The sequence below is a fragment of the Podarcis melisellensis genome, assembly GCF_964234715.1.
Source record: "Podarcis melisellensis genome assembly, chromosome: 1".
NCBI classification, from domain to species: domain Eukaryota; kingdom Metazoa; phylum Chordata; class Lepidosauria; order Squamata; family Lacertidae; genus Podarcis; species Podarcis melisellensis.
Window position 1 is genome coordinate 63,777,507 of NC_138528.1, and position 17,588 is coordinate 63,795,094.

The window sequence follows — 17,588 nt, forward strand, 5'->3', positions numbered from 1 at the left end:
AGTGGTCAGTTCAAGTATAACACACAGGCACCATAAAAAAATGACAGCATTCAGAGAAAATGATGGTGGTTGTGGTAATGATGATGGCACCATCTACAAGAGCTTTGCAATTATGGAGTAATTAGGCTTATAATTACATACAAATATGTACATTTGTATATTGCAAACAGAATGCTAAGGGCAGGCTTAACGTTAAAGAGAGACTTATTAGCAAGAAAACCCCCCAAAAAACTATTTAGTATAGACACTAGGAAACAAATAAAATTGTTTTGTAGGTAACATCAATTTCAGGGGAACCCCACCACCACCACTGGCCATTCCCATGTGTGGGTGTAGTGACTAGAGTGTCAGCTCCGACTCTCCCATGAAGTTCACCGAAGGATCTTGGGCCAATCACCATCAGCCTAACCTACTTCATAAAGTTGCTGTGAGGATAAAATGGGGACAAGACCTATAGTATGTACTCCACCTTGAGCTCCTTGAGGAAAGGAGGGATATGCATGTAATAAATAGAAACAAATAGAGTAGCTCTTTGATTTTGCCACTAACCTTTGCAGATGTTTGGACTGCAGACCCATTTTCATACGTCTTAGGCTATTTTGGAGCAATGATGCAATGAAAGATGATGTGAGTGGATATATTTCACTTGGGACCTCCTGGGTCCAATTCCTCCCCTTTCTAACAAAAATGGGGGCAGGAATCACAGGGCAATACTATATACGTGATGCCCCACTCAATTTAATGGGTCTTACTGCCTGAAAAGGGTTTATAGAATTGCAGCCTAAATCCCTGATGAGGATTGCTCCATTTCACATTTCTGCATTTTGTATTCTGTTATATGCTTAAAGGTGTTTGAAATAGTATTAAGAAAATGAATAAACCTTCCCAGACTAGGGGAGTGGAGGAGGAAGAGGAGGAGGAGGAAGCTAGCATATGTTACAAGAGGCTTGAGCTTCTTCAACATATCAATTTGAAAACTCCTAAATGTATTATAGGTTGGGGTTTTTATTTTTATTTTTGCAAAATCACTCTATAGGTATTATTAAGCTGCTTTGGCTTTTTTTCAGACTGGTAGGGTGTTACATAAGTAGCCTGCAATAGTTTTAAATATGGAATATTTAAACAAGCTAAACTATGGAATTAGCTCCCACAAGATGCAGTGGTGGGTACTAATCTGGATAGCTTTAAAATATGATTAGATAAATTCCAGGATCATTAAGCTATCAATGAATAGCCATACAAGAACCTTAAAACTGACGCAATAGCATACGCTCAGCCAGGGCAAGCTTTTGCACACTGCAGTTATGCTCTGGTGTCAGTCTGCCCTATCAATAGTCTGGCCACAGTGTTTTGCACCAGCTGGAGCCTCCAGATGAGACCCAAGGCAGCCCCGCATGGAATGCATTGCAATAATCTAATCTTAAGGGTACCAATGCATGGATGTCAGGCACTGGCTGGACAAGGAATGATGGGAGACGTCAGTCAAGGAACCCCCAAGGGAAAACACAGAAAAGGAAAGCTCAAAGCCTGGGAATTGGTGGTGGGACACCAAGGAGAGGTTGGGGGGAAGATTGGGAGATGGTGCTGGATACTGACAGGACAACAGGTTTTGGTGAGCAGGAAGGACCTATGACAAGGAGCAGTTCAGACGCTGAGGCTGAAGTGGGGGTGGTGGACAATAGACTGCTGAAAAATCCCAGGAGTTTGCCTCTCCTGCTGCAACAAGCTCCCCTCTTCCCTGGTCTCCAAAAACACACAGGATAATGTGGAGAGCAGAACAGAGGGGGGAGATGAGCAGATGCAGTTTGAGACTGCTTGGGAAACATCGAGGAGAGGAGTAGCTTTAGAGGGAGTGGGTGGCAGGGACCTTCAGTCCTGGCAACTGTGCTATAGGGGCAAGACCTACTGGGAAGTGTTGCTGAGTTGTATGCCATTTCCTTGACTAAAGGGTTAACTTCACTGACAACTGACTCTGCTTATTCTTGCTGACCTGTGTCTGACTCCTGCTCTGGCAAATCACCATGGCCAGGCTACCAGTGTCCAAGGCTGGCTGTAGTTAGAACACCAGCTGGAGCTAGTAAAAGGCATTCCTAGCCACTAAGGCTTCCTGAGTCTCTAGCAACAAGGTGCCCACCCCCCAAAAAAATAACAAATCTGATCTCAACCCAGAACAGGCAATTTGCCAATTTGCCAGACATGGGGAACGCCCCCCATCCACAGTACAGTGGTACCTCGGGTTAAGAACTTAATTTGTTCTGGAGGTCCATTCTTAACCTGAAACTATTCTTAACCTGAGGTACCACTTTAGCTAATGGGGCCTCCCGCTGCCGCCACCGTGCAATTTCTGTTCTCATCCTGAAGCAAAGTTCTTAAGCCGAGGTACTATTTCTGGGTTAGCAGAGTCTGTAACCTGAAGCATCTGTAACCTGAGGTACCACTGTATCTATATGTTTAAACTCAGTTATGGCCCTCATCCACTCCACCACTGAACATAGACAATGATCCAGATCTTGCACAGCTTCTCCTGATGCAGTTGTTATGGAGAATTAGAGCTGTGTGTCACTAGCATACTGATGACACTTTGCCCCCAAAGTTCTAATGAAGACTCCCAGCGGCTTCACAAAGATTGAGGGGGGGGAGAAAACCATGCCCTGTGTGACACACACCATTGTGTGAAGACCATGTGGCTGCAGCACAATCTCCCAGTGCTGTACTCTGGGCACAACCCTGTGGGCTGGAGCAAACTGTGCCCCCAATATCCATCCCAAAGAGCAAGTCAAGGAGAACACCATGGTGATAAGTATCGAAAGCTAAGTGACTGAGGACCATAAGCAGAATTGCAGTATCTCTGTGCCACTCTTGGTACTAGTCATCCACCAGGGCAGCCAAGGCTGGTTCCTCCCCAACACCGCACCTGACCCCAGATTGCAATGGATCCAGACAATCCATTTCCTGCAGAAACTCCTGCCAACACTCTCTTCATCAACTTGTCCAAGAAGTGGGTATTGTTGCAAGGGTCCTGTCCACATCATCCGGCTATATAAAGTAAAACCAGCTCCATAGCGTATGCATTGGACACTGGTGTCCTTGACCTTGACCAACAACTATGGCATCCAATGCACAACAGAGCTGAGTGCCATTCAAATTGCTCACTGAGAATTGCCGCTGAATACCAGTTGCTGGGAATCACAGGAGAGGAAATTGTTGCGCTTATGTCCGGCTTGCAGGTTTCCTATAGGCAACAGGTTGACCAGTCTGAGAACAGAATGGTAAACTCAATAGGCCTTTGGTTTGATCCAACATGATTTGTCTTATGTTCTTTGCTCTTAATACCATGTTGCAACTTCTCTAAAGAAGAGTGCTGCAATTTTAGGGCTCCAGTCAGCCTGGAACAAGAGCCTTGTAGTCCTGTTCAGGCTTCTGAGGTAGGGCAGAAGGCAGTTTCAGCAGTAAAGAAAGGACTTAGGCCTCTGTTTTCTCTTCCTATCTCTGGAGGCCTTCTCTTGCTGTGCTATATAACACTGGAGTAGTGCCAGTCCCAAACCTGAGCATTTTATTTATATATTACAAGTGGAGACTTAGTTCTAGAAACTAAACCATCCCTGCATAGTTCACAGGAGGATTTTTTAAATTTCACAGCATGCAACCCTAATCCCTTCCCCCATAATACCATAAGCTGCCAGGGGCTTGAGGAGGCCCATTACCTCCTCCTCTCTTTCCTCCGTGTTGCTGTGGGGGCTGGGAGTGCAGCACATTATTTTCCAGTGACATTCCATGTCTCAACTGCTCTTACACAAAATACATTTGATATCCTTTCCCCAACTCCATGTGCACTCCGTTTAAGGCAGATTCCGCTGACCAGAAAATTAAGCAAAGGTTTAGAGTGGAGGGATTGCAAGTTCAAAACAGCAGAGAAAAACATGAGCCAAATTCAAGAGTTTGCAAAGAGTCCCGTTAAGGGTTTTGCTCTTTAAAAACCACTGAACAAAATTGTCTTGCAAGTTCATTAGCTATATCTAAGGGTTTGCAAAACCACCACCATTTAAAAAAAGAAAAAAGTGCCCTGAAGCTCGTATTTCAAAAATAACTTTTAGAAATTAGAAATGATAGCTGCCTTTGAGATATAGGAGGTACATAGGTAGATAGGGAGTTAGGTTCTAGTAATAAGTGAAGTTTAACCCGGGGTGTGAAGTTCAAAAGTGATTGCATTGCACAGCATACCAAAAAGCAAGAGATCCACAGGTGCAGTAGTGCTTGTGGGCCTCCCCTTTTCCTCCTGGTTGGACAGGTGACCAACACTGACTCCTCTGTCATCAACAGAGAGTCTTCCTTGACTCCCTCTTCCCAAACTGGGAAGCTTGCTGCATCAGAGCCAAAACCATTTGTACAACGTCAACAAAATAGCTCCTCGTGTGGTAGAGTCCATCACTGCCTTAAATCCCGTTTCCGTCTATAAACTAGGCCTTGTGAGATTGAAGGTGTTGCAGCCCTTTGAAAAGCAAGTGAAGCGGCAGCTTGTGGCATCACAGTTGAAAACTGTGTCTCCAAAGTTGCAAATGTATTTTCATTGCTTAAAAAGAGAATGGAAGCAAAGTACCAACTGAGTCAACAGCCAGACATTAGTGAGAAACGTGATCAACAAGTAATGATCAACTCTAATATTTCACAGCTAAATAACTCTAATAGCTAAATAACAATGTCGGTGTCTCACATGTATTCATTCACCAAAGTTTTCCCCAGTTCTTTCAAAAAATGTCTTCTTTTTTCATTTTCATGCTGTTTGGTTGCTGTCCAAAATCAGGGACAAGAGCCTGGTGATCAAAATGAGCAAACTGGAAATTCCTTCTTCCTTTTTAAATTAAATTAACTCAAAATGTAGTCCAAAGCTTTCTGAACAATGCTGTTGCTATTTAAAAATCATAACTATTACCCAGACAATTCAGGAAAAAAATGCCTGTTTCCCACATGCAATCTACAATGCAGTCCTTTGGACTCTTTTCCTTTAAGTATCCAGACCGATTGACTGTGGAAAAGAGCTTTACTTTAGGAAAAGAGCTTCTTGCCCCACAACCAACCCAAACAGGTGGAGCAAAACATGTGCCTGTTTTTCTAGGTGAAAGCTATATGGCTGTTTAACTCTTGTGAGCATTCCACACAAATACAAACAGAACCAAGAGGGAGGACAGTGTTAAGTGTATGTCATCATAACACCAAACTGTAAAAAGAGCTTATCCCCAAATTTGCACTAAACCCTTCGGGTGTTGCTTGGAGAAAATTAAATTGCACAACGTGATTGGAAAAGGGCAAATCAATCAAAACAGAGCAGTCACCAGGCCATGTATGTATGTGCCCATCTGAGATAACCTGAGATGTCTGGCTGTTATATTTTGATTGATCTGTCCTTTTTCAATCACATTGTGTTATTGGTGGGCAATTAAATTTCACGAAGGTCTGAAAAGTCACTGGTGGACAGCACTTGTAGATGAGTCTGGAAATGGGTTGCCTTTCTGCACACAACAGGAATCACTTTTTAACACAGCAGATGGGTTGGTCCTCTGCAAAACATGCCCTGCAAGGCCACATTTGGAGCCAAATAAAAGATTGCTCATCCGTAGTCCAATGGAAAACACTGCCATTTTTTATTATTAAAATGTTGCTACTCTTTAGTAAGGAAAAAACCTCTCATGTAAACTGATAATTTACACTGATGTTTTATGAGGGTTTTGTTCACCTTGCAAGTACAGATTAGCAAATTATGATTTAAAGTATTGATGGCATTCTTGCCAATTACTTAGTTTTCCCAATTCCATTGAATGAAATAACTCCTTAAGGCAGTTAAACTCCTAAACAACATTGAAAAGAGAAACTAGCATTTGAGTTGGGTGCAATGCAATGCCACACTGCTTATATTGTGCAAACCCATTTAAGCAAATGATCTGAAGAAAATGCAAAATTTCTGGATGATTGAAAGTTTGGATTAAGGTTTTCATGTGACTTTCTTTTCAGAAGAACATTTTTCTTAATCAAAGTCATAATCCATGAGAATGGGTTTCCCTATTGACTAATGTATCTTTGTAAGCTGTATTCTTTCATCATTCTGATTTATTTCAGTAGCACTTAATCAATGGGGTTACCTGGTACACTTCCCTTTAAAAGCACCTAGACAACTTTTCTTGGAAAAATGTAAACTATGTGGCCTGTTTCAAGAATTTTTTTAAATATTTTCAGTGCCATCAGCTCTGAACTCCTTCACAGAAAATGTTTCCAGTAATAATCCAATTTAAAATAATGAAAAATAAGTTTTAGAAACAGGTCAATTGATTCCACCATTCCTACTATTTTAACAGAATTACATGGTGGTGGGTATGAATTTGGCTACTCAAAACTTAAACAGGAGGAATTCTGCTGTAAGCCTGTGAATATTATTGGCATCAAAGCTATAAATACATAAGCCAATTGTTTTCTTCTCCCTTGCAGAATATTGCTTAGAACAGAACATTTGAAATAAAAGCTACAGCATGAGTGAACTAAAGCTTACACATTGTTTCTCATCTGTGTGCCTAGAATGTACTATGCCTCAAGGCTCTGTAGGATAACAGCAGATATAAAATGGAAAACACACAACAGGAGATGCACATTGCTGCATCCAATATATATATATAAAATGGCATTTCCTAAGAAAATCAATGTCAAAAATCCCCCAGAATTTAATGGAAATGGGTTCAGTGTCACAAACAGATGCAAGAAACACTTAATGATGGTTAATAAATGTCAGTCTGTAAACATTTATATAAATCAAGCCTGCGTGATCAGGAAGCTGCCATTTAGAACACACACTCAAAGCTTTCTGTTTACGAACCGCTTGCCAAAATGTAAAAGTAGTACCAATGCACAGACTTTCTCTCATCATGCTTTAAACCCTGGAAATTGTGCTGTGTCCAGTTAGATGCTTGGGTTGCTGCAGAATCTCACATGCCCCTGAGCCAGGAGCCAGGAACTGGCATGCGAGCTCAGGCATGTTGAGATGTAGCAGCCTCTCTCCCTGCCATCCCACTCCAGGCGATAGACCCCTGTCAGGATTCTAGACAAGAGTCCTCCAGCACAACGCTGCGTTCAGCTAGTGTTCTCTAACCCAAGATGCCCTGTGGCTGAGAGAACCGCAGCTTTTCCAGGCAGGCAGCGCTCAGGGGCTCAAGTGGCCTCTCTTCTGCCTAATGAGCAGTGAGCCAAGGACTCTTCCCAGCCTCTCTCCCATTGACAAGGAAAAGGATCACCAGCCAGTGAGCCATAAAGGCCTCCCTTGCTCTTAATAAACGCAGAGAATGTACTGCCACTCTGGTACATGATGGTTGTAGATTGTTCTTCAAATTATACCCCTGGACAAGGGACAAAGTATCAAAAAAAATAATAATAGGTACTGTAATGCAGATAAGCCTTGTTACTGTACAGATCCAACCTGTAGGAGAAAACTGAATGCCTGGCTAGAGTAGAAAGAAGCAAAATTATTGGGGGACAAAGGAAAGAAGAAGAAGAAGAAAGCCTTTGTCTTTGGCTCTTTTCACTAGCTCCTTTGGATGAAAGCACCAGGAAGGAGTTTCTTTGTAACTACAGTATAGGCAAAGATGCTGCCCCACTCAAGTTTTCTCTAACTTGATCCCTGAAGTTATCTACTAACCGTTTCTGATGACACGTTCTTAAGATCATTTAACATATGCTACCCCTTAACACATTGTAATAACCTGTAATCAAGACGGTTTAAAACTTAGGATAGGTTTCCCCCCCTACACACACACACACTTTCACTTTCTATTCAGATCTTCCATGCTGATGACTATAATCTGTTTTAGTGATGCTCTGAGTACAGAACCAGGAGGTGGTAGTTAGATTAATTAACCTGGAATAAAGAGTGTGATCTTGTGATGTGCAGTAGGACACGATTTGGCTCTCATGTTGCTGCAAACGAGGGGGAGTAAAAAAGTATTTTAAAAATTGATCAAAATATTACCTAGGTTGAAAAGGGTATAGCTGTCTGGTTTGGATAAGTGTGTGAGGGGTCAAATTCATGCCTATCTGATACAGATAGTCATGTTAAGATTCACACACTCAGTCATGTACAAGGAAGGGAATTCCTTGGAAGATGGTTGATCCTCAGGAGAGATTATACTGTGTTATGAAGAATCAAGTAAAGCAGAATTCTCCTCTAACCTCCTGCAGTTAACTGAGCTGTTTGTATAGGACTGATTTTCCTGATGCCTGCAATTATGTGCATGTCATATTATTTTATACATAAAATGCGTACTCTCTCTTTCTCTGAAGAAAAAAAACATTTAAAATGATCAGCAGAAATAAAGAGCTGACTTTTATGCAAAATATCTCTATTAGTTGTGATTCCTAGGTTGGGTTTTCCACATCATTATAGATATTTCTATTTCAGAAAAGCCACCATGCTCATTTTAAACTCATGGTGTGTGTGTGTGTGTGTGTGTGTGTGTGTGTGTGTGTGTTTTAATTAAAGCCATATTATTATAGGTTATACTTTTCTGCATTTGTCACGAAAGAAAATTATGCATCTGGATGCTTTTATGGCATCAGCAAATTGTCCCAAAGCAGCCACAGCGTCTCCAACTTACAGAAAAGTAGTATTTGATTATGTTATGGCACACTGAACAGAAGAGAAATGTTATTCTCTGTCTTTTGTGAGTACAGCTTGTGGTGCTTTCTCTTTGAGTCCAAATTCCCTGTGCTTTCATACATCATCAGATCTGTTTTTCCTTGCAACATTGCAAGTAACAGCTGGACCACAATGAACCTCCTCCATAGATGTGGGAATGTTTATATTTAGCTGCCAATGACTAAAGTCCTTCGGCTTTCACTAGCCAGTCACAGTTTGCATTGTTGTTGCCTGTTTATTTTCCTTCTCTCTTTATTTCTTGACATGCACCTCTCCACCCTCGCCCACACTCATGCAAAGTGCATTGAAATATTAGTCAGGTTAGAAGTTCATTGGGAAATTACACTAAGAATGTGCTTTGAGAAGCCACATAGAGAGATCGTTTCCTCAGAGAGCTTTGCTTTTGTTATAATGCACCAGTTTAATCATTTAAAAGGAAAAAGTCTGAGGCTGCAATCTTGCAACCAAATATTCCAGCTTAATCCCATTTGATTTAACCTGGATTTATTTAAAGATAGATTGCTTTAGGACTGCTGCAGCACTGAAGTAAGTAGAAAATGTTAACCTTTTCTATAAATCCACATTTATGCAGCATAATTCAAAATGCAGACCTTCCTTAAAAGTTAGCTAGATTTCTCCCTATTAAACAACTCTTTCCTTGCATACACTTCTGTGCAACAGGAAAAAGTTTTCTTTTTATAGCTATTATAGAGAGACTTCCATATACAGTTCTGGTGTTCCAACAATCTGTTAACTTTTCAGCTAAGATTCCAAACCAAGCTATAGAATATATAAAAGTGATTTCTTGAGGACCTCCAATATTTAAAAACAGAAAATAATGTCAAAATAAGATTTGTCTGTATAAAAAAAATATATATTAAAACCTAACAAGGGAAAAAAATTGGCCACACCACACTATAAGGTTAAAAAGAAAATAGTATAATAAAGGAAATACAAAGGCTTTGGCATGGTTTTTACAATCAACAATGGTTAATTTTGATATGTCGTTGTGAACAACTTCAAAACACTTAAGTTTAAAACTCTTGCAAGCACTTTTAATTGATTAGGAATGAATTTTAGATGCACAAAAATGATTGGACTGTGAACAGTAGTACAACTTCAGCTAAGAACAATTAACTTTTGCTGACCAAAAAAGAAACGTTTGATGCATGAAAATGTGTATAAAACATCTATAGAATATTCTTGTCAAATATAAATGAAATTAACTTTATTATAGAAATCATTCTGGGAGATTTCTAGGGAAGACAAATACTTACATTTTGACATAAAACAAATTGGATTATATCGAAGACACAATCTATCCTTTTCCTATCAAACTTTTCTTCTTTGAAGTTCTCTCTTGATCCTTCGTTTGCACATAAGCATCATCTGTTAATAACCTTTGGAAATCCCAACAGATATTTTTCTTACAGAAATCTAATGCCGTATTGTTCCAGGTTGAATTATATGCAATGGAATGATACAAACTTGGAGCATCAGTCTGAAATCTATGAACAGATTGGTAGAAGTATTCGATATAGCTTGATAAAACTCTTAATTCGTGGCAAAGCTTGTTGATCATGGCTTCCTTTTTTAAAAATAAAATAAAAAACACAACTTCATGACCAACACAAAAGCAAACATCCATTCAGTCTACATTGTTCTTTTTTCATTATAACATACAAATGCCCATTTACAAATAATACATCAAAATGAATAAAAGTTTGGATACCAAAATGAAGATTTGTTCCAACTGATATAATGCCTTCATGTATACAAAGGTCCATGTTAAAGTCTTTCTCCATGTGTTATGTCGTAGGGCACAGTTGCAGTACAGACGTACTCTGAAAGCCGTTCTTCTTTTAGAAAACACAGCCAAACCTCCAACTGTTGTCCATAGAGCCATTTACAAAATCAACACATGGTTTACTGTAATCTTGGCCAATATTGAGACATATCAGGTTCACTGCCGGGAACTTGAACAGGAACTGACACTCCAGGGGAAATAAGACCTTAAAAGAAAAAGAAGAAAAATTTTGTAGAAACAAACACACATATATTCAGCTTCTCTGTGTCCCCTATTAAAAGGGGGCTTTCTTCTAAAGCTTCCAGAGCTCTGTTAAAGAAGTCAATAATATCTTTCCCCGTTTGATCATTTCCTAATTTTAGGAAATCAGTTGACCTGGCCATCAGCAAGCATATTAGAAAATACTTTTTGGCCCCACAGTTAAATGTCCAGTCAGTCTGCTCTAACATTTTCAAATTGTAATGGGATGCAGTATTTTATTTTTATGTTCAAACTTTATCTAGAAGTGCTGAGAGGGGGAAAGATATAAACTGGAAGGAAGAAACAAAACAATGTTCTGTTCATCACTCCTTCCTTCCTTCAAGTGCAGCCCCCCAAAACAAGTCAGGAATGGCTTCCCTATTTTATACACGAAGAGTCGAGCCACTATGTTTAAGCAACTGCTACTAGGACTGGGTTTTTAACAGGTAATTACAATTACATTTGGATAGAAAATTAGCAATAACTTTCTGAATAAATTGTTGCGATCAGACTGGCAGGAGAAACAACTCCTTTAAATTCCTTTTGACAAAGAAACAAAGGGGTGCTTACCTGTTGAAGTTGCGCCAGAGGCGCCCATTGGCTGGCTGTTCATATGTGTCTGCATGTGAGGAGGGGTATATGTATCATAACTCCTCCCATTTACTGACGGACTTGTGGGCAGCATGCAAGAGTAAGAGGAAGTCTGGCTGGGTACCGGGGGCTGAAAGAACAAAGCAAGGCTTGTGAATTTCAGCAGCATCATACAGCCATTGTTTCCTTTTAGGGACAGTAGATAGACTTTACACCATAGGCGCCGACTCCATGGGGCTTGAGGGGGCCCGAGCCCCCTCAAAAATTCGTTTGGGGGGGCTCCGCCCCCCCAATAATCTCCGGCGCCCCTCCAGCAGAGCGCCATCACCGCCCCTCCCCCAGCCCAAAATGCACAGGGAGGGGCGGGCTGCATGCCTCCTGCCCTCCCTCCCGAGCAAAAGCTCCACCCAATTTCCTTTGGAGCTGATTAATAGGCGCAGCACGCTCTCCCCTATTCGCTCACGAGGAGGCGGCGCCACTTTATTTGCATATTCATGAGCTTATTTATTATTCATGAGCTTTCCCGGGCCCCCCCAATATTTTTTATAAGTCCGCGTCCCTGCTTTACACACAAAGAAGTTAAACATGCATATTTAGTGCCTTGTTCCACGGAGTGCTCGGTTCTCGCCCCCAAAAGAGGGCAAATGATTCCCCATCTATATTCCATGGCATGCAGAGAGCAGGTCCTTCCACTTTAAGTCTTACTTATTATATTCAAATAGGGGCTAATTTCTTTGAGCACTTCACTTCCCCAGATTTGAGCACTTTCAGATCTGTCACTGGGTTGGGGAACTGAGAGTGGAGCACCCTTGCTCAGAAGCATCAACTGTGAATTGGGCTATGTTTTTGTTTATACTGGAATGCATGTTAAGGGCATCTCTCAGAAGTGCCAATCCTAATGGTTTTCTCAAATTCAGTAGGAATCATCTATCTTCTTGTTTCTAGCAGGAAATCGGATCAGCTTACCAAACTATAAGCCTTACAGTGAACACCAAAACAAAAACATTTTCTCTCTGGGTCTTGTCCACAAGCTTCCCACAAGTTGGTCTACTATTTGGTAATCACTGGTGCAGAATATAAATGAGGGCGTGCATGAAAGCCACATCACTGAAGACAAATATTGCTTATAAGAACTGATATCACTCTCAGTTTTGGGCAATGTAATGGTTTAGGTCTTACATCCCAGTCCAATTTCTGAATCAGTGAATATGTTAGACTTCAAGGTGACAAACCAGTTTAAACCCATGAGGAATAGCAACTTAAATCTAAATATTTTATCTTAGTCGGGTTATGGATTGGCCTGGTTTTCTAGTTGTTTCCCTATATTTATTCAGAACAGCATGGATATAGAAGCAGCAGATATAATACAACAGGCCCATGGGTAACCTTAATAATATACAATCCACTAATTTATACCTGTATTTATCCCCAAACTGATTGCCATTTGGATTGAGTTATTTTTGTGGGGGGAGGGGCTGCTAAAAGTAATTAGGTTCCTAATTCCCATTACTATTCCCTGTGATTTGGATATTTTACTTTCTAATCTCTCTTAACTCTCTGTCTTTCCTTTGAAAGTACTGCTGTTACATTTTTGTGGCTATTAGGTTACAGTTGCACCCTGGCTATCTTTGTAAAAGTGCTGCTGCTTCTTCAGCAATCCACATACAACAGAAATAACAATTGCCTTTCTTTTAGGAATATTGTTTTGCTCGCACAACAGCAGTCAGGTTCTTAAAGGACAGTATTTTGAAACATTCTGTATTTATCTTTTATCCAGAATTTCTCTTTCATATATTATCTTTGGTTTACTTTAGAACTCTTATCAAGCATGCTCACATTCCCACTCCCAATAATTCTAGGTTCAATTAACAAAGAGTTCCCAACCCAAAATGCAACTCTGGTCCAAAATACAATTCAGATGCACATGCCAATGAAATAACCAACATAAACCCCTTCCCAACATTTACTCATGACTATGTATTAATATTTTAGCTTCAGTTCTAAATTCAAGAGGCATGCCATACATACATACTGTATTTACTGCAAATGTATTTGTATTTGATTGATTGTGGGGGTGGGGGGTCATAAAAATCATAGCAACCTATTCCATCATGGCCAATTCTACTATGATCTGATTTCTCCAAGCTCTAGCCTGAAATAGCTGTACCAGTCAATGCTTCATGAAAAGCATGAAAAGCATGGAAAACCTATAGCTTCTGTATCTTCCTATGAGCTCCATCGCATGTGCACAATAATGATTGGGGACCCTAGCATTGTATTCCCCCCCCCCCCACTCAGCCAGCTAGTTATCCACCTGCTTACAAGCATGAGGTTTGGCAGCTCTGTTCACTTTAACACAGCTATTTAGAACTGCAGGTGCTGTTCACATCCTCCTCTCCCCCTTGGGTATTTCTAGGGTGCCAATAGCCACAGTATCTCATCAGCCAAGGTGTAATCCTGCTAGCATTTTAATAAGCCTTTTCTCCTCACCAATGCTATACTAATGAGTTTCTCTGGTTGGGTACATTTTTTTTTCTTAAACAGATTCTGAAACTTTTGCTTTATGAATTCAAATCCATGAGCGCCAATTAACTCACTACACATATTTTTCACAATTTTATCAAGTCCTTTATTTCTCTTTTCCAGTCCAGATGATCACATTCCAGGTTTGGAAAGCTCTTCCCAGTTATTGTGTACCTAACTATCATGTTGCATTGCAACAGTCCTTTTATGTTGGCTCATTCTACAACTTTTAGATCAATGGGTTGTATGCTGCCCTCCTATTCATGGAAGGCTCTTTCATCCAGTGGAGGTTTCCATGAATGGAAAGAAGGGGGAAGATGGTTTTGGCAAATTCCCCTTTTCTCCTGCAGTCCCCAGCACTATCTTCCATGAGGGTACTCAACCATTTTAGGGGAAATCAGAGAAAAGGGGGATATCACAATCCCCCCCTTCCATTCACAAAAACATCTGCTGGATCAGAGTGCCTTTCTTGAACAAATCAGACACTTTAGAAGCCCTGATTCAGTTGAAATCACATGTGCCCTACTAGAAAAACTGGTCATAGACCTCAAGTCTAAACATATTAGCCTTCATTCAGAAAATGTTTGCTGCACTTTTGTTCTATGGAAATCAATCAAGCAATGTATAACATTTTCTTACGATATAGCATGCCTATTCAAAGAGATCCACAACATTTATACACAATGCATCAGCCACATGAAAAGAACTCTCAAACAGTTTGAAATCAGTGAGACAATTAATCACAACTGACTGAAATGCCATGGGGCTTAAGCACAATCAACTCTAACTGGCTCAGGACCAACCACCATGATTCAATATAGATTTAATGCATGTTTCATTCTGCACAAGACTGTATCCTTTAGGTGGCATTTAGGTATATTGATTGCCTTGTAAAGTATACAAGGTCAGGGTGTCAGTTGTCTACCCCAATGGGCAAACTCCCATTAATTACCTGGATGTTCCTAATACACCCTTTGGTGATAATTTTCCTATTGCTCTGGGAATTTTGCCTCTTTGAAATCAGAGTACTATGCAACTTGTATATTTACCAGGAGTGGAATACCCAAGAATATTGACAAATTTGCCTTTTAGTTGACTCATAGCCTATTAAACTGAGTTCATAAGAGATCTTAGGTATGGTCCCATTCTTTTAATTAATGTTAATCAATTACAAATTAAATTATTCTGGATTAACCACTGTCACATTTTTCTACAGTAAAACCTAAGAAGAGTGTGCTGAATCAGATGAATGGCCCATCTGATTCAGTAACCTGTTATCTCAGTAGTCAATATATATCAATGGTCATGGACACCATTTAAAATCATGCTGTAGTCAAAAGCAAGTCTTCTTTAAAAAATGTGGGGGACTCTAATAGTGAGTTAATAAACAAGGTTAGCGGCCATTAGAGGGTGTCTAAACTGTCCTTGAACACTACTATTGTGAATTAGAAGCAGGTTCCAGCCCTGCTTTCACACAGCAAAAAGTTAGCTGTGGATAGGGTTAATGCTAAGACTCCCAACTCTGGAGAAACTCAGAGCAACGCCACTTAACCAGCAACTTCCTGCCATCTTGCCCAATGTTCAATTCAGTTTAGATATTGTAAATTGGGTTTGAAAATCCCCATGTAACACTAATACAGGACTTAAAATAATAATAATAATAATTGCATATGGCAGTACCAAAGGAACAGTGCTAAAAATTATTAGTCATTCTTTATATTTACTTATTCTGGCCTTCACTCCCAAGCATTACAGTTTTCCCTTGGTTTATTCTCACAAAGGTCCCTGGGATAGTGATTTGTCCAAGGCCACCCTGTGAGCTTCATGCTGAATAGGATTTTGAACCATGTCTAAACACTATCCACCAGTGGTGCTGTCAAGGTATGGCTTTGGGGAGAAAGTGCAGGGCCCCAGTCATCAAAATGACCAGGAGGACCCACCAAAAATGCCATAGGGCTGACTTACCACACGTTGAAATAATGCACATTACCATATGGAGGTGAGAGGTGGGGGAGGGAGGGAGAGAGAGAGAGAGAGAGCCACAATTTCTTCTAAAACTACCTATCTCACACAACTACTATCCACAACAACAATTCAGCGGCTTCTACAGGATAGCCTTGCCCATACAAAAGGAACAGAGTGGCAAACATAAGAAATCACTGAATTTAAGCATCCCTGTGAAATCTCAGAAGGACCAGATTAAACTATTGATGTTTTACTCAGGAGTGACCTGATTGAAATAAAAAGGAGAAAACTATGCAGCATAGAAGCAAACTCCTAGGGGCTGAGGCCCCTTCACCCTCCCCTCCAATAAAATATTTGAGGAGGTCGGCCCCCTGGAAGTTGATAGGCATTGCTATTCAAATGGTGTCTGTCCACCAAGTCTTGTGGTCGATTATGCAGGGCAGGGCTTACTTGTCCCGCCCCCCCATATTTTATTCAAGTTGGTACCCCTGCTTTAGAGTAGCCAGTTTGGAGGCTGCTGCCTTGCTCCTTCCAGGTTTTCATACCCAAGAGCACTTTACTCTGATTAATTGTTCTCAAAATACCCTTTAGCTCTCTGTCAGAATCAAGGTGGTTAAACCTTGGCAAAAATGATGTCCCAGGGCCTGTTTGTGGATCAAGTGGAACTTCTGGCTGGCATTGTAGACTGCTAGCATAGAGCCATGCCCTGAGAGCTACTCCACATTAATTAGCCCAAGGAGGAAATCTTGATGAGTGACTCAAGCACCTGCATTAGGCTAATCAGTCTCAAGGAGGTTCCATGTTGACTTCACAGATTTGAAGACTTCATAATGGTGTGAAAACAGAAATCCCCTTGACCTTTGACAACCTCCTCTTTTGGTCTGGAATTGGCATTCTCCACCCCAGCCATTGAATGGGCAAGACTCTGCCCAGCTCAGAGAGAGAACGAGAAAGTGGGGGAGAAAGAAAGAAAGAAAGAGAGCATATTAGTGGATTATACTTACTTGCATAGGCAGGTTGTTAGCCATTGTGAAGCTAGGCATGGGTGGCAAAGCACTGTATGTGTTTGTTAGCGCGGTGTCTGTTCTGCCCAGCATTGAACCTGATGTGAAAGAGGAAACTATAATAGAATAGATAGATAGACAGGATGGACGTATTAGTTTACGCTTCAATCAGATGACTGTATTACTGTACAGAGTGTTCTGTTCTATTGCCCCAAATGGGCGACTGACTGATCAATACATTTCTGAAAGCACATTACCAGGTGTTGTGGGTTGCGGGATTGGTTGGTAGACACTTGTGCTAAAACTACTGCTGATGGGAATGTGGCTGGGGGTGTTGCTGGCTTGTCTTCTCTGATTCCTTAGCTTCTCTTCCCGTCTCCATTTTGCCCTCCTGTTGGAAAACCACACCTGCAAAACGCAAGAGCCTTTCTGTTAGCACTGTGAAAAAGTACCTTGTCCTATCGCGCATCATTCAGAGCAGAAGACCCAGCTACTTCTCTAGAGCTACTCATGGGAAGCCTCTATAAAGACAGAGCCTCACTGCAACCTTTTTTCATATCTATCTATTATCTACTTAACAAAATGACTGGGGAATAAACATGGAACCACTGATCTACAAAGTCATCTGCATGCGTGACTGGCTTCCCACAAGGCAGACTGGATGCACATCTACTACACACCTGCACACCTGAGTTTTTGTTAGGAGGGCAGGCCTTTTGTTGGGGGGCAGAACCTCAGTTTGCTATGTATTTTTATTGTTTTTTATTGATTGGGGGCAGCTGCCCCT

The 17,588-nt window shown here is 40.9% G+C and overlaps 1 protein-coding gene across 13 annotated transcripts in view; it reads right to left on the bottom strand.

Annotated features, from left to right (window-relative positions):
* Window positions 1-9,611: 9,611 nt before the first annotated feature.
* Window positions 9,612-17,588, bottom strand: part of PAX6 (paired box 6) — a 43,144-nt gene continuing 35,167 nt past the window's right edge. For 8 of the 13 annotated variants that reach the window (XM_081885004.1, XM_081885010.1, XM_081885012.1 and 5 more), the window contains 4 exons: window positions 17,059-17,209; window positions 16,802-16,917; window positions 11,289-11,439; window positions 9,619-10,683 (listed from right to left, as the gene is read on the bottom strand). In XM_081885004.1, the coding sequence (XP_081741130.1) occupies window positions 10,598-10,683; window positions 11,289-11,439; window positions 16,802-16,917; window positions 17,059-17,209 (504 nt within the window). In that variant the 3' untranslated portion in view covers window positions 9,619-10,597. Of the gene's footprint in view, window positions 10,684-11,288; window positions 11,440-16,801; window positions 16,918-17,058; window positions 17,210-17,588 lie in introns of all 13 variants that reach the window. The other 5 variants (XM_081885006.1, XM_081885005.1, XM_081885007.1 and 2 more) reach the window with 4 other exon arrangements.